The following is an 18536-nucleotide window of genomic DNA, read 5'->3' on the forward strand; positions in this document are numbered from 1 at the left end:
TGAGGTCCCTAGCTCATTCCCCCAAACTTTTATCTTTAAGATATTTTGGATAAGCGACCCGTACCTGGCACTTGGAGGATCAACACATTCTTACAGTGATATTTTGTTGTAATGTTTTTAACTTCCGATTTGCCTTTAATTTGGGTGACATGTGCCTATATTTTGAAAATGTTGAAATATTTTATTTTATTCAATTTCCACGACCATAATTATATGGAATTGAATTTTAATGTTATCAACTATATTTTTAAAGATATTTATTCGTAATATGGTTCTACATTAATACTTCTATGTGAAAATACCCAAAATTTGTTTGTAGCATTTTATTAATTATAGATGAGAATTGGACCTATAGATTTTGTGAGCATGCTAAAATTGTTTCTAATCCTTTCAATTCATGGATTAAAGGATGCTACGGTTTACATGTTTATGAATCATTTTTGAAATATTGGCTTCAGGACTTATCATTGTCTTTTTTTATTAAATTATAAACCAGTTTTCTACTGCACTTGACCTGCTTATCTAATTGATGGTTTTGTTTCTCCACTCTATATTTTTATTTGATTATGTTTGAAGTGACCTTCTAAGATAAGCTTGTTGATTTCTCAAATTTCTTCTTTAAAATTTAATGAAACCAGGTCAAAGGCTAACCAGTATTTTTTTATAATCTGTCTCTGCACTGAAATAGAATGATCAAGAAGGTTCTAGGACTATGGATGATGATGACTTCATAGATGATAGTGGTGTTGACCCTGCAGATAGATATGGGAGTGACAATGAAGCAAGGTCTCCTGGTGCTGCCCCTCAGGTTCGCAATCATCTTTATATAGCTTGCACGAATGTTTGTCTTGTTGATAAAGAGTTTTAGGAAACTGGTTGTGGTATGATATTTATAGGTTTATGTACTTAGAAATTAAAATTTATTGGTTGCTCAAAATGTCAGATTTTTATCTAAAAATCACCCAAAAGTTAAAAAAAATAACAAGTCAATATTGTTTCCCATAAATTTTACCAAAAGTTTTAAGAAACGTACCTTACACACATGACAAAAAGGCGTGTACTAAGGGGAACGCCTTAACTGACATGGCAAGCCAACAAGAAGTGCATCCTAAGGGGCAAGCTTTTCCCCAAATTTTTATAAAGCATATTTAATAAAATACACTTTAAAAACATTTTAAAAAATAATACTACAATGATTAACAATGTAATTTAATTCATATTAGTTCCATGAGATATAGATTCTAAGGGATCTTTTTAGGCTATATTTGGTAACAACATGATATAAAAGTTAAAATGAGTTCTCCAGCCTTTTGCTCATGTAATCTTTATTTTCTTTATTTTTACTTAATACATTAAGTTAGAATTTTTTATTTTTACTATTTAAATATAAACCAGAGTTTATAATAATTAAAATTAAATAATTTTATATATTAAAATATTTTAATTTTAATTTTTATTTTTCTTCTATGATCGATTTATGTAAACATTAACAACTCCAAATTATACTAGTTTATCCCCAACAACCGTAGATCACTCGGTCAAACTATCAACAAATGGAAGATCTATCTAAATAACAACTTGTATTTTGTATTTTATATTTGAACTTTTAATAAAGACAAAGCTAAGATTAATGGACATGCAAGACAACAACAACATGCCATTCAGACATAGTTCTTCATTTGTATGTTTATCCATGTGTGTTTCTATTTGTATGCCAATGTCATTCATACTATTCTTCATTTTTGTTCACATTATTCCTCAACTATAGAAAAAAATGAAAATTTGTCCAAATAAACAAAATAAGATGACATTGAATTTTATATTTTCACATTTTCATAAATAAATGATTACTTATAGTATTTACTAAAATTTCATGAACCAACTTATGTTAGTAGTTAAGGAACTGATGTTATCCTTTAAGCTTACGAGTTTAATATGTAGGTTAACCTATGTATTTTAGAATTTTTTTTATGTATTTTTCTATCGAATTCAGTTTGTTGGGGAAAAAGTTGATACAATTCAGAGTTGTTGATGTTTACATTGATCAATCATAGAAGAAAAATAAAAATAAAAATAAAAATATTTTAACATATAAAAATATTTAATTTAAATTGGTATAAACTCTAGTTTATATTTTAATAGAAAAATAAAAAACTCTAACTTAATGTATTAAGTAAAAATAAAGAAAATGAAGTTACATGAGAAAAACGAAAATTTAAATAGGATGTTACCCATTTATCAACCAATTCCTAAGCAAGTTTCCTGTTGGAAGTGGTTTCCTCATCAGATTTTTGATAAGAATATAATGGCCTGCACATAAAATTTCAGGATGGAAAGAATTAAAACTGAAAGATGCTTCAAAATACAAAACTGAATGTAATGGTTGTTGTAATGAAGTTTCTTACTTTTCCAAGGCCACTTCTCTTTAGCTATTCCCTTCTATCATGTTAACAAATATAGGTTAAACACTCTACCATGTCTATATAAACTAATACCCTTAGGCTCATTATCTCATGAAACTATTGTGTATTAAACTACATTGTTCGTCCTTATAGTTTTATTTATTTATTTTAAATGTTTAAAAGTGTATTTTATTAAATATGCTTTATAAAAATTTGGGGAAAAACTAGTTCCTTTATGCGCGCCTTTTTACCACGTGTGCAAGGTGCATTTCACGAAACATATAATTTTTTTATAGTTTTTTTGGTTCACTTTAATCATCTTTTAGACAGAGGAAGATGATGAGGATCCAGAGATTAAGGATTTATTTAAGACGGATAAAAAAGGAAGAAGAATGATAAAAGTCCAGCAGAAATTGCATTGCTAGTTGAGAGTCTCATGGCTGAGCTTGAGGTAACTGCTGAAGAAGACGCGGAGCTTAATAGACAAGGGAAGCCTGCAACTAATAAACTCAAGAAATTACCACTTCTCACTGAGGTTCTCTCAAAGTAAACTGCTTCCCAAGTAGATATGCTTTGCTTGTATTTTTCTAGAGATGTTCATTTTCATCTTCTTTTAAATTACTCTTTATGCAGGAAGCAGCTTCAACCAGAATTCTTATACCATGGTGTTTTAACCTTGTTGAAAAATTGGCTTGAACCCATTCCTGATGGAAGCTTACCAAACATAAATATTCGAGCAGCTATTTTGCAGATTTTAACTGACGTACAAACTGGTATCTTTCTATTTTTGCACGTGTAATAATGGTCACTGTCCTGATGTTTTGTTGCATGAAAACTGAAACGCGTCTTTCATGTAGTTTCCAATTGATATAGAACAAAATGATAGAAGGGATCAGCTAAAGAGAAGTGGCCTTGGAAAAGCAAGAAACTTCCTTACAACAACCGTCACATTCAGTCTTTATTTTGAAGCATATTTCAGTTTTAATTCTTCCCACCCTGAAATTTTATGTGCAGGTCATTTTGTTCTTATCAAAATCTGATGAGGAAACCACTTCCAACAGGAAACTTGCTAAGGAATTGGTTGATAAATGGGTAATGTTCTGGTTTAAATTCCTGTTTATATTCTAAAGTTCCCCCCGCTTCCTTCTTATCATCTTTGGATCTATATCAGTAATGGTCATGCCTCTTGACCTTTATGTTTGTCTTTTTTACTCTTTAAGATTATTTCCTTAGGGTTTGTAATTTCAGTGGAAACTTAAGATTATTATAATTAAATTTTGTATGTAAAGTTTACACGTCTAAAGATGTCTTGAAAGTCTTTTTTCCGGATATCAGAGGAATTGTTTTCTGTCCAGTTGGATTCTCTTTTATTAATATTTTTGAATATAATGCAGAGTAGGCCAATCTTTAATAAGAGCACTAGGTTTGAAGACATGAGGAATGTTGATGATAATAGATTGATAGAGTTCCAATGCGAAGGCCACCCGTGAAGGGGTGCCCTTTTTGTCAGTTTATATATGCAAAATATGATATAATGTTTGCTTACGAAGCGTATGTGTTTTCGCATTGTGGTTTCTTACTGGTTTTTCTAAAATTCTTTTGTAGGCCTGCAAATAGAGCTGAATCAATGGAATCTAGAGATGGTGATTTTGATTTGGATATTTCTCGGTAAGTTCCGACCTAACATTTTGGCTTAACATCATTATTCTGATTATATGTGTTATTAACTATTTGTTGGTTATATAAAACTACAGGGACCACGTCTGGTCGATCATCATCAGGTCAAAATGCTTTCAGATCTGAATCTTCTTCAAGGCTACATGCTTCATGGCCAGATGCAACACCACCGGATTTTGTTGTGCGTACCCAGTCTAAGATTGACCCAGATGAAATTAGAGCTTGTGCAAAACAAGTTGTACAAGATCAGCGTCGGTTGAAGGTTGTCTTCTCTGTCTAGTGATTAAATGATGAAACCAAAGGGGGTGTTTATCTCAAAACGTTCCTCCATCAGTAGAACACCTAACATAATATCCTTTCTAATGTCTTCTTGAATTTACTTAGTTGTGGTACAGAATGAATGAGCTGCAACAAGCATAATCCCACCCCTTATTCTCATTTTGTTACATTTTCTGAATTCAAATGTTTGAACTTTTGTCATGGTAGATGAATAAGAAGTTGCAGCAGTTGAAAGTCCCCAAAAAGAAGCAACTGCAGGCGACCAAACTTAATGTTGAGGGTCGTGGTATGCTTAAGTATCTGTAAATGATACTCCATAATCCACATACCCAAACCATACAAGTTGTGTATTTCGCTGGAGAGAGCTTCTTTAATGATTCCTGATTTTACATACCAATTGTTTCAAATCATTGAAATGGATTCATTGCGGGGTTTCATTAATTCTGTCTTTGAAAAGTATCCTCGGTCCAGGTCAAATAAATATGGTAACCTAATATCTCAACTCTCAAGTGCTTACTTGCGTAAGTGGGAATTGATTCTGATATTTTTTTCTGCTCAGCACCCGCTTTACATGTATATATGTTTTTTTGCTCAGTCACTTTTGTATGTATGTATATAAACAGCCGATGGATAAAGCCATCCCAAAAGAGTTTTAAACAAAGTTTAAGAGTCGATTGTTTGGTTTGCGATAAATACAGTAGCCTTGTTTAATATGTTTGGCAGAGTTTAATTATAATTACCTTCTTAGAAACATATTTCAATGGCATATTATTGACCACGATGGCAATATCATTTGAACCATTCAGTTCAACAAGTTTGATTTGAGCAAGCATCTTGTAGGTCCAGGCAACTGACTCATCTAATACAATCGAGTCATCTGTTCGTTTCTTCCAAAGATCCATCAATATCTCTCCCTATCGAGAGGACATGGATGGTTTTCATCCTTATTCGTTTTCCCACATCATATTGACCTTAATGACATGCTTGCAAAAATTTCCTTGCTTGTGTAATGCTGCTCTCTTTGAGACTTGCCTGCCTTTGCAAATTGATGGCAATTGCCATCTAAGGTAACAGAAGAATCAGGAATCTGTAGGGCTCGGTGGCGTGCCAAGACATATATATGCAATGTATTCTTCCTTGACATTGTGAAAAGAATCACTTTCATCCTCATATCGGACAAGTCAATAGGTTGAACGCAACGCCGTTTTCAGCTTGTGCACTGACCAGTCGACTCTTTGAAGTGCACCAATATGTGAATCGTCAAACAATTTCGTTTTCAGTTTCACATGGTAGGCTTCTATGGTACCAGAATCCTCCTAGCTCGCAAGCCGAAAACTTTCAATGTTGAAAGCCACATTTATGGTCAAGTAGACATAAATAACACCAGTACCACTTGACATGGAAACCTTGTCGGCATTTGCTTATTTGTGCATGAGTAATAGTGAAGAAGAACTGATCAAATCTTAGGCACCCAAGAGGATTTGAAATAATTCATGAAGGCAGTTTGATCAACAAAATGCTGAATTAGTTCTTCAAGGCAACCGAAGTATTTATGCCTCCTTGAATGTCGTAAACTATTACACCCAAGCGCTTCAAAATCTCAAGCTGAACTTCAATATTTTAACATTTCTTAACAACATTCCTCAACCAAGATATACAAACAAGCCAAAGGGAGAATAGGATGGGACAACAGAATGCACTCCTTATCAGACATTCAAAACAGGACCAAGTCAGGGATACAATCAGTTCTAACCAAAGAAATTTAAAGCAAAATATCCCATATCAACTTCCACAGCTGCATTGTCGATCGCGAAACTGTTGATCTCCCATCCAAGTTCTATCCTCCGAGCTCGATCAAACAAGGCTTTTGTCCTTTTAGCCATATCTGATTTTGCAACGCTGCATGTAATGATCCATGCAACAGGTAATGCTGGGTGCATAAAGGATACTGGATTCAGAAACCAAAAACACTAAATGAATCACTGAAGTGTTTTATTAGGCTATTTTATATGTGTTTTGTACAAAATATGACCCGACTATCTTGACTTTAGAAGCTCAATTAAGAATGCTTTGTGATTATGAGACTGCAACATTATTGACTTACCAATGAACTCCTTTCGAACCCTACAACAGTCTGTGCCATTGTTATATTAAATCTAAATGAAATCCAATAATGATGATGAAAAAAGTAGCCTTGTTTGAGGTTCAAATTCTTCTCCATTTCTTCGTCAAGTTGCTGCGCAAAACATTAAGGTTTTCAGCATATAATCTTTGAAGCAAAAAGGTTGAAAGGGCACAATTTTAATGAACGTTTAAAGCCAAAGAAAACTTCCCAAATGCTCCAAAATTTCTAAAAATCAACGTTCAAGCCAAGCTATGCTTGGTTGTTGCCATGGTCATTGGATTGTCTCACACCAAAAGCAAGAGAATACTGAAAACAACATGGATGAACTGGAATGAATTCCAGTTGTACTTGGTAGCAATGTGCACACTCTGTTAGGAAAACCCTCAAACTCCATTGTAGACTTATTTTTGCAGACTAATATATTTGTTTATGATCATTCAAAAGAAAGTCCATGTTTGATTTACAGCCTTTTGCTGTATCATTGAGATAAAGAACAAGGAATCAAATTCTCATCTGTTCACTAGTCCCGTCTATTCTTTAGTACCACTTGTCTTTAGGGAAGTGGAGAATCATGATGAAGCACTAATCCCATATCGAAGAAGGAAGATAACGGACCCAAGCTGGACCCTATAAATAAGAGGCAACTAGCTAACTTACAACATACTTACCTAGACGAGGATAATGGGTTATCATAAAGGTCCAAGGCTTAGTTTAGTGACCTCTACTGCACTTAAGAGGGGTACTCGCCTAATGTCTCCCCAAAGTGGGAGAGCCTACGTTATAATTTGTGGTAGTGTGGTTTGCGTCCACGCGATCACCGTCCAATCTTAGTAAATTTTTTTTTGGGTTTATTTCATAAGCAAAATATAACTCGTGGGTAGATATTTGTTGGAATACTGAAGAAAACATAAAAGAGAAATGGAAGAGTAATGATTGTATTTCTTCACTTTTTATGAAAATAAGTATATTGGTTTTATAGAAACTTTACACAGCTAGTCTAACCGTATAGCTAACTTTAACTGCTCAGTAAAAGGCACCAAAGACTTGAGAAAAAGAGGGACACCTCACTTGATTAAAATATATGAAAGGTATGTTTACAAATTAATAGGACTAGCCTATTTATAGAAATAAAGGGACATGGTCGAATATATACATGGTGGTTCGGCCAGTCCTTGTGCCCCTTTAAAATGACACAATTAATTAATTACATGCATTTTTGCTGGATGGGGGAGATAAAATCCATGGCGATGCTTGAACCTTTTCAAGTTGGCGCCAAAGTGAAGTAACATGTGTTTTGGCCGAATGGTGAGGTTGCATTTCATCTTGGCGCCTAAAAGAGACCACATGCAAGGCATATGGTTATTGGTCATATGTCATGCACATAGGGGTTCTAGGGAGCCTTGTGGTGCAACCTTGTACATGGAATGAAGGCTGGTCACGTGCCTTATCTTGGGCATGCATGGGTGCTCCTTCCAGCTTGCTTGAGTGTGTAGCTAGCTAGCAATGCAAGGGATTGATGTGAATGAGCTTCCTAACCGAGACCTCCTTGGCTACTTAGCACCTCTCCTAGCTACCTTCAGCTGCCCATTTAGTCACTTTTAATAACTTAGCTTCATTTTGTCCACCAAGGTAAGTTTAGCTAGCCTTTAGCTCCTCCAGCTGAATTGAGCTTTCCATGAACTGCCATGGAGATTATGAGCTGATTATGAGTTGCCTTAGAATTCCAAATACTCCTACAAGCTACCTCAATGTGTGTCGTGCATCCATGTACCTATATGTGCAAAGAAAACAAGGTAAATCAAAGGAAATGAGTTGAAATAAATGAAATACCTTGCTACGTTATGAGCTATGAATGCATGTCATAAGCTAAGAACTATATGATATAACATATATGACCTAATGTATATGACTTAGGAGCTGATTTGAATGAAAATGATCTAAGAAATGAATGAATGAACATGCTGCCATTTCATGAATGAATTGAAACTTATCTAAATGAATGCAAGATTAATATAAATCAATAACATGCTTAAAATAACATCGTACAACAAGTAATATAAAGATGTGGATATGTTAAATTAAATTTCAGCTATTAAAACATTATATAACTTAACATTGGATGATGTTAACTTGTCAAATGAATTGAAAGCTTCAAGACACTTAGTTAAGAGTACTTCCCCGAATTGTTTGGCTCTAGATCGTGTAATGCGACATTGAGGCATCACTTCTAGATCTAATGTAGGTGTGACCACATCATCCCCCCTTCTTTTAGGCAATTTGTCCCCAAATAGTTTCCATCTTCAAATGGTGACAAATCAGATACATTGAATGAAACACTTATACCACCAAACTCACCAGGTAACTGTAGTTTGTAGGCATTGTCATTTATCTTTTCCACGATTTGGAATGGACCGTCTACTCGGGGTAGAAGTTTGGACTTCCGTTGATTTGGAAATTATTCCTTTCTAAAGTGCACCCAAACACAATCACCCACTTCAAAGGTTACATTCTTCCTTCCTTTGTTTGCTTACTGCTCATATTGTCGAGTTCTTCTTTTAATATTGTCCTTGACTTGTTGATGGAGCCTTTTCACGAATTCTTCCTTTTACTTTCCATCTTTGTTCACTAATTGATCACAAGGCAAAAGAATTAAGTCTAAAGGAGTTAAAGGGTTAAAACCATACACTACCTCAAATGGGGAATACTTGTTGCTGAATGAATGGTTCAGTTGTATACAAATTCTACATGTGGAAGACATTCTTCCCAAGTCTTGATGTTCTTCTTGATGATGGATCTGAGTAGTGTTGATAAAACTCTATTAACTACTTCAGTTTGTCCGTCTGTTTATGGATGACATGTAGTAAAAAAAGAGTAGTTTCGTTGCAACTTTACTCCACAAAGTCCTTCAGAAGTGGCTTAAGAATTTGACATCTCTGTCTGACACAATGGTTCGAGGAAGTTCATGTAACCTTACCACTTCTTTGAATAACAAATTTGCAATATGGATGTCATCATCGATCTTCTGGCAGGGTATAAAGTGAGCCATTTTAGAGAACTTGTCGACCACCACATATATTGAATCTTTTCCATTCTTGGTCTTTGGTAGTCCCAAGACAAAATCCATAGAGATATCAACCCACGACATAGTTGGAATAGGAAAAGGCATATATAATCCATGGGGCATAACTCTTGATTTTGCTCTTTTACACACTAAGCACTTTTCATATACCCTTTCAACGTCTTTTTTCATCTTTGGCCAAAATAGATGTTCTTTCAAGATGCTAAGTGTCTTTTCAACGCCAAATTGTCCCATGAGCCCCCTTTCGTGTGCTTCTTTGGTTAGTACTTCTGGTATAGAACCTTGTGGAAAGCAAAGTCTCATTTATTTGAAAAGATAGCCATCGTTTTGGTAGTATTTTTCATGAGCACCTGTTTCACATAATTGATATTTTTCTCCAAAGTCCAAGTTAGTAGCATATTGCGTTTTGATGAATAAAAACCAAGGAGTTTAGAATACCTGCGTAAAAGAGCATCAACCACGATGTTATGTTTTCCTTTCTTATAGTGTATAACATAGAGAAAAAACTTGAGAAATTCAACCCATTTAGTGTGCCTTTTGTCAAGCTTGTGTTGTCCCTTGATGTGCTTCAATGCCTCATGATCAATGTGGATGAAAAATTCCCTTGGTAACAGATAGTGTTGCCAAGTCTCCAATGCTCGGATGAGTGCATACATCTAGGTTGGGTAGTTCAGAGTTGCACCATTCAATTTCTCACTAAAATAAGCAATGGGCTTCCCTTCTTGACTCAAAACAACACCTGCTCCAATTCCGGAGGCGTTACATTCAACTTCAAAAGTTTTATCAAAATTTGGCAATTCTAGTAACGATGCCTTTGTTAAGCAGTCATTGATTTCATTGAATGCCTTTTCTTGTTCTTTTCCCCAAGAGAATATTGATTTTTTCTTAATAACCCCTGTTAAGGGAACGACAATGGAACTGAAATTTGGTACAAAACTTCGGTAGAAAGTAGCCAAACCATGAAAACTCCGAACTTGACTGACTTTAGTAGGTCTTGGCCACTCCTGAATTGCTTTGATATTTTATGGATCAACCTCTATGCCCTGTGAACTTAAAATGAAGCCTAAGAAGATAACTTTGTCAGTACAAAAAGCACAATTCTTGAGATTAACGTATAAGTGATCTTCTCTCAAAGTGCCAAGAATATACCTTAAATGATCAACATGTTTGTTTAGGGACTTACTGTATATCAAAATGTCATCAAAGAAAACAACACATAACTTACCGATGTATGGCCAAAGAACATGATTCATAAAATTCATAAAAGTGTTGGGTGCGTTAGTTAGGCCAAAAGGCATGACTAATCATTCATACAAACATTGTTTGGTCTTGAAAGTGATTTTCCACTCATCACCTTCCTTCATTCTAATATGATGGTAGCCACTTTTCAAATCAATTTTGGAGAAGATGTTGGCACTACTGAGTTCATCAAGCATATCATCCAACCGAGGTATAGGATGTATATACTTAATGGTGATTTGATTCACGGCTCGATAATCTATACACATTCTCCAAGTTTCGTATTTCTGTGGCACTAACAAGACTGAGAATGTATCCTTTTTCTAATAGTTCTTTGACTTGCTTTTTCAATTCCTTGGTTTCTTTGGGGTTTCTTCTGTATGTTGGTCTATTGGAAATGCTGGATCTGGGAATGAAATCAATTTGATGTTCTATTCCCCTAATTGGTGGTAAACCATCGGTAATTTCATTAGGGAACATGTCTTCAAATTCCTGCAAAAGAGTGGATATGGAAGAAGGCAAGCCATAAGGAGGGTTAGTAAGTGGAAAGTTTTCCTTGTATATAAGTACAAATATAACCTTCTTTGTGGATAAATACTTCCGAATATCTCCTCTGCTGGCACATATGTCTTTGTCCTTCTTTACTTTCTCCCATTCTTCTATACATGCTTTAAGGATCACTTGGCATTCGTGGACTTGAGTTAGAAGCATAGGTGCCAACGTTATCTTTCTCCCTTGGTTTTGGAAAGAATACTCACTAGAAAATCCATCATGAGTATCCTTCTTATCAAATTGCCAAGGACGTTTGAGGATAATTTGGCTTGCACTCATTGGCACAACATCACAAAGGACTTCATCCTTATATCTTCCAATGGAGAAAGAAACAACTACTTGTTTGGTAACCTTGACTTCTCCCACGTCATTTAGCCACTACAATTTGTAGGGGTGAGGATGCTTGGAAGTCTTTAAGCCCAATTTCTCCACCATTTAGGTGCTTTCTACATTCGTACAACTTCCTCCGTCAATGATCATTTTGCATACTTTTTCTTCCACATGACATTTGGTATGAAAGATGTTTTTTTTCTTTTTCATCTTATTGTCTTTGAATGTTCAAAGTCCTTTTAACTATAAATATGCTAGATAAAAGAGACATATTAGCAAAATAAGAAAATGAAATATGCTAAAGGACCTTACCAAAATATTACTCTCACAAAGTCTCACGAGTTCTCTCAAAGGAAAAACTTGAATGACACTCAATCCGCTCGTGTTTGCACTCTAGGACTTTAAGGCTTTTACTTGTCCTCTTCTAGTCTCCCACACTCAAGCCTTTTTCCTCTCAGTCTATTTGTCTCGAGTTCTAAGTAGACTTTACTCAAAACATTTTCAAATTATTCTTACTTGTTGTCCATCGACTGCAAATGGTTTGTGTGTATGAAAAAAAAACAAATATAATGTAATAGGGTGGCTTAGAAATAAGAAAGAAAAGAAGAAAGGGTTACTTAAAGCAAAGTCAGTTTACAACCTTTCTATCACCACAATCAATTTGAAATGATTACTTGACTTGCTTGGTGATGAGAACTTGTTCATGTTCTTTAAACTTCTTTTTCCTTCCAATTTCTTTTTTTTTTGTTTTCCTCTTTAGTGCTTGCAATTTTCTTTTCTTCTTTTTTTGAGCTTTATTCACTTGCACTTCTTTTGTAATTTGATTTGTTATTGTTTCACGTTTTCTTCTTTCACCAAAGATCTAATACCACTTGATGTAAGGTACTCATACCTTAATTGATTGTAGATATAGGAAGGAAGCAAAATAACCTGCAACAAGTGAATGAATAAAAAAGAATGGCTTGGTAGTTGATGTAAGGGTGAAATGGTAGGCTTTTATAATGATTCAGAGTTACGGAAGATAGTGAAGGTATTTGGCTATGGTGTAGGTTTATGAAAGAAAGGATGGTGAAGATAGTATCTTAGAAAGACCAAGGAAGAACCAGTGCTATAATGAGTAAAGATCTAGCCTTACAAATCTCTCTAAGGGGTGGTATTAAAGGACTTGGACCCTCTATCTATAATAGAGTTAGGAACCAAAAGTATCAATGAAAGGGGTTGATGCCACAAGCATAAATATACTTGATAAGTCGATAAAAGTCACCAAGGACTTGAGAAAAAGAAGGAAACCTCACATGTTTAAAATATATGAAAGGTATGTTTACAAATGAATATGACTATCTTATTTATAAAAATGAAAGGACATGGCTAAATGGATATATGGTGGTTCAACCAGCCCTTGTGTCCCTTTAAAATGACATATTTAATTAATTACTTGCATGAATAAACGGGTGTGATGATTCAGCTGGTTGGGGGAGACAGAATCCTTTTTCGAATGATGCTTGAACCTATTCACGTTGGCGCCAAAGTAAAATAACATGTGCTTTGGCCGAATTGTGAGGTTGCCTTTCATCTTGGAGCCTAAAAGAAACCACATGCAAGGCATATGGTTGCTGGTCATATGTCATGCACATGGGGGTTCTAGGGAGACTTGTGGTGTTTCCTTGTACATAGAATGAAGGTTGGTCATGTGCCTTATCTTGGGCATGCATGGGTGCTTCTCCTAACTTACTTGAGTGTGTAGCTAGCTACCAATGCAAGGGATGGATGTGAATGGGCTTCGTAGATGAGACCTCCTTGGCTACTTAACACCTCTCCTAGCTACCTTCATCTTCACATTTAGTCACTTTTAATAACTTAGTTTTATTTAGTCCACCAACCTAAGTTTACTAGCCTTTACCTCCTCCAGCTAAATTATGCTTTCTATTTCTTTCCACGAGCTGTCATGGAGTCTGTGAGCTGATTATGAGTTGCGTTAGAATGCCAATTACTCCTACAAGCTACCCCAATGTGTGAGGTGCATCCATGTACCTATATGTGCAAATAAAACAAGGTAAATTAAATGAAATGAATGAAATACCTTACTGGCGTGCATGTTTATGGCCTTATGAGCTATGAATGCATGTCATGAGCTAAGAACTATATGATATAAAATGTATATGACTTAGGAGATGATTTGAATGAAAATGAGCTAAGAAATGAATGAATGAACATGCTGTCATTTCATGAATGAATTGAAACTTATCTAAATGAGTGCAAGATTAATATAAATCAATAACATGCTTGAAATAACATCATATAACAAGTAATATAAAGATGTGGATATGTTAAGTTATATTTCAGCTATTAAAGCATTATATAACTAAACATTAGATGGTGTTAACTTGTCAAATGAATTGAAAGTTTTTAAGAAACTTAGTTTAGAGTATTTCCTTGAATTGTTTGGCTCTAAATCAAGTAATAGGACCTTGAGGTATCAGTTGTGGATCTAATGTAGGTGTGACCACATCATTTTCCCTGAATACTTCCAACGTAACTTTAGTAAAAGGTTTTATGAGACCATATGCAACCTGACAACCGACCAAAATATAGTTGACACGTAACAGTTTAACATCAACCTTTTCTCTAACAAAATGAACATCCATATCAACATGTTTATATTGAGCATGGAAAAATGGATTCACGCTCATAGCAATGGCGCTGTTATTGTCACACCTGATAACCGACCCTTTTCGTTACTTTACACCAATATTAGCTAGCAATACACTAACCCAGGTTACTTCAGCTGCTGCGTTTGCGACGCTTAGATATTCTACCTCCATGGTCGAACTCAAAACAGTCTTATGCTTCCTCTAGCTCTAGACCACATGACATTTTCCAATGAACACCGAATAACCAGAAATTTACCTATGATCCACCGCATTGCCCCCAATCAGCATCATCAAAAGCCACAACCTTTAGTCATGCTTCATCAACCAAGAACTTGAGATCATAATCCAAGGAACCAGCCAAATATCAAAGTATTTGTTTGACTGCTGCGATATGAGACTCATGAGGTACATGAATGTACTGAGTATCCTTATTCACTCTGAACGCAACGTCAAGTCGAGTGTGGCATATGTACAAAAGTACTCCAAAGATACTTTGATACTCACGAGCATAGGAATACAATGGCCTTGCTTCTTGACTCAGTTTTAACGACCCCACCATTGGAGTGGCAGTTGGATTAGTATTTGTCATATTTTTCGATTATAGCAATTCAAGAATATACTTCATTTGAGAGAGAGCAAGCTTGCCATAACTCCTTTTAACTTCAATGCCAAGGAAAAAATTCAGTTCACCCAAATCCTTGAGTGAGAAATCACCTTTCAAGAGTTAGATATTTCTTTCAATATCATCCTTAGATTCACCAGTAACTATTATGTCATCAATATAAACCAAAACAAACGTATAGAAATGATCCACACACTTTATAAAGAGTGACATATTTGCTCATGATTCAGTAAACCCTATTTGCTCAAGATTGGCCTTAAGCTTATCATGCCAATTCGTTGGCGCCTAACGAAGACCATACAAGGCTTTGTGAAGCTTACATACAAGAAGAGAGCCATTAATAACAAACTCTTCAAACCCTGGAGGCTGTTGCATGAATACATCTTCGAACAAATCTCCATTCAAGAATGCGTTGTTCACATCTACTTGACGTAGAGGCCAGTTCTTAGTAACTGCAAGCAAAAGAATAACATTTAGCGTGGAAAACTTTACAACCGGAATGAATGTATGTTTAAAATCATATCCAGGAACCTATAAGTAATCTTTGACGACGAACCGAGTTTTATACATTTGAATAGAACCATCCGGGTTATTCTCTACTTTGAAGAGCCATTTGCACCCAACAATAACACGCCCTTTGGGTAAAGGAATAAGTGACCAAGTCTTGTTTTCTTGCAAGGAATCAAACTCCGCTTGGACAGTAACCTTCCAACTAGGAGACAGTAAATCTCTCAAACATTGGTTGTACTATATCATCAAAAAAACTTGTATACACATTGGGCTTAAAGATACCACACCTACTTCGTGTTAGTATCAAGTGCCTATTCACAACACTTTTATTATTATAACGCTGCTCATCGAGCAACTAAAATGGAACCTCCGTAGTACTAGCTACATTCTCATTAAAGCTATTATGGACATGACTAGAAGAGTGGGAAGTAGGAATTCTATTATTTTTGCCCAAACTTACTTCCCTAGACACTTTCTAATGCACAACAGGTAAACTAGTTTCAACAGGAACTGGACTACCATCAATAGATCCACGATCCACATCCAATAAGGTAGATCCATCACATATTCTAAACTTTTTGACATCCCTAACAATTTCTAGGGACTGGGGTTGCTGACCAACTTAACTAGATGAAGTTTCTGCATGAGCAACATCATCAAAAGGAAAATTAAGCTCATCAAACACAACATGTCGTGATATATATATACGACCGTAAGGAGTGAGTTTTTGGAACCCTTTGTGATGAGGACTGTATCCATGAAATGTACATGATTGTGACCGAAATTCAAGCTTTTGCTTCAGACATGGTTGTAGATGTGGAAAACACGACACCCAAACACCTTAAATAACCTATATTCTGCTTTCTTGCTGAAGAACTTCTCAAAAGGTGACACACCTTTTAACATATTTGTTGGCAATTGATTAATTAGATGGACTTTAGTGACAACTACATATGACGAAAACCGATGCCAATAACTATCTACAAGATGCCAATACTTACCGTAAAGTTGACACTACATTAGTCGACCAAGACCTCGACCTTTTCCACCAAACCGCCCACCAGAATTAGCCGACGACCGAGAAGACTTATGATCATAGTGAGTAATAGAACTAGTGGATTTTCCCCAAACCATACCTAGGGAAACATTCACACTCATCGATAACAAATCAAGTTGATCACTAAAACCAGCTAACTATATTTTTGCATCCATGAGCATGGTATATACCGCATCAAGAGTAAGAGATTCTCGTGTTGTAGCTATAACCCCCACAAATGGTTGATACTCACGAGGAAGACCCTTCAATATACTAGCAATATGCTCAGCCTGTGAAACAATGCTGCCAAATAACGCCAAGGCATAACAAGCCTCTTTAACACGAGTGAGATACACACTCATCGAATCATCACCTATATTGAGAGACTACAGCTTATAGTGCAAGTTGATAATAACAGTCGTGAACTGATTTCCAAAGAATTGGAGCACTATACTCCAAATCACCGATGTTGTTTCTGTACCCATAAATTGAGGCAAGAGTTGAGGGTTGATTATGGAAAGTAACCAGGATACAAGGGCACTATCTTGAAGCACAAGTATTCATACAAATCATTTGGTATCATTTCACCATCGTCACTGACCACAGTTTTAGGTAGAGACCTCATCGTACCTATCAACAATATCTCAAGATGATAAATACACATCATCAGCAGAACTTGTTACTTCCAAAGAATGATGTGTGTCTCGTCAAGAATCACGTTCAACTTTTTATCTGGGAAGGCTTTGGCATTTCTTGTAGAGAATCCCATCAAAGGAGAAGAATAACCACCATTCAACATGGCAAAAAACAAAGAACAATCAACTTTATGCAGAGGAGAAACTCTACGCAGTTAAAGAAAAGAAAACTTTCCCAGAAACCTTAGTGAAAGTAACCATTTTGGAGTAGTGAAGAAAACATAAAAGAGAAATGGAAGAGTAACGATTGTATTTCTTCACATTTTCTAAAAATAATTACACTAGTTTTATAGAAGCTTTACAAAACTAGTCTAACCGCATAGCTAACTTTAACTGCTCAGCTAACCACCTCTAATAGCTGAACAACTTAAAACTCATATGCAACTAACTATTCCAATAATATTTAAATGATCGTCCCAAGTTTGTAGACATATTGGGAAACAAGTGTACTAAATGGTTTCATTTAAACCACAATATAGTTGAGTACATTCAATGTGTTTCTCTAGCACATTTCCTTTAGGAAATCCCAGATAGATCATAGACAATGTTTGTTTTGTTCTTGCATTTGATTGGAAATATATGGAATTTTACTTGGCATCATGGCTAACGAATCCATTTACTTGACACCAGGGCCAATGGATTCTTTGTAAAAGGGTCTATAGAACACAACCATGGTTGTTTACATGGTCCACTTATTGTGGGTGTTTTAATGAGTTGTGTTGTTTTGTAGTTGTTTGAATTTGATTTGATCAACCCTCAATTCAAGTGAGTTATTCAAATTTGATTATATCAAAATTTTATCAATGCTCAATTCGAGCTGACCCGAGATATCAACGAGTTGAATCTAACAATATTTTTTAGAAGTTGATTCAATCAACACTCAATTCAAGCTGACTCGATATCTCAATGAGTTGAACCTAACAAGGTCCAACTCAATTGGTCAGTTCGGGAGCATTTTATTATTGCTTTTATAACTTTTCAATAATTATCTTAAAATGTTATTCTATAAAAAAATTATTTATTAATTAATAATTTACTAATAAATAATATAAAAGATGTTAAACAACTAATTAATTATTACTACTAATTTATTATTTTTCTAATAAAGAACAAAAATGATAATAAATTATTAATCAATAATCATTAATTTACCAGATTTTACATACAATTAAAAAAGTAAGGTAAAAATTTCAGTGAGCTTAACGAGTAATAAGTCGAGTTGAGAATAAGTTTTTTAACGAGTACCAATCAAGTAAAATTTTATTAAGCTTAAGTCGAGTTGAGCAATAAGTTTTTTAACAAGGTCGAGTCAAGTAAAATTTTATTAAATTTAACGAAG

At 35.1% G+C, this 18536-nt stretch overlaps 1 protein-coding gene and 1 non-coding gene across 2 annotated transcripts; both read left to right on the forward strand.

Annotated features, from left to right (window-relative positions):
* Positions 1-605: 605 nt before the first annotated feature.
* LOC120200433 (protein IWS1 homolog 1-like) lies at positions 606-4664 on the forward strand. The gene is given in 10 exon segments (XM_039201291.1): positions 606-808; positions 2729-2948; positions 3036-3165; positions 3260-3322; positions 3417-3494; positions 3797-3853; positions 3856-3896; positions 4008-4070; positions 4200-4341; positions 4566-4664. Coding segments are annotated over 9 exon segments (783 nt in total). The 5' UTR covers positions 606-808; positions 2729-2838.
* Positions 4665-7143: 2479 nt separating this feature from the next.
* Positions 7144-7304, forward strand: LOC120200501. The gene has a single exon (XR_005523552.1). It is a non-coding gene; the product is annotated as a U1 spliceosomal RNA (small nuclear RNA).
* Positions 7305-18536: the final 11232 nt, after the last annotated feature.

The sequence above is a fragment of the Hibiscus syriacus genome, unplaced genomic scaffold (genome assembly GCF_006381635.1).
Source record: "Hibiscus syriacus cultivar Baekdansim isolate YM2019G1 unplaced genomic scaffold, ASM638163v2 tig00005974_pilon, whole genome shotgun sequence".
In the NCBI taxonomy this organism is placed as follows: Eukaryota; Viridiplantae; Streptophyta; class Magnoliopsida; order Malvales; family Malvaceae; genus Hibiscus; species Hibiscus syriacus.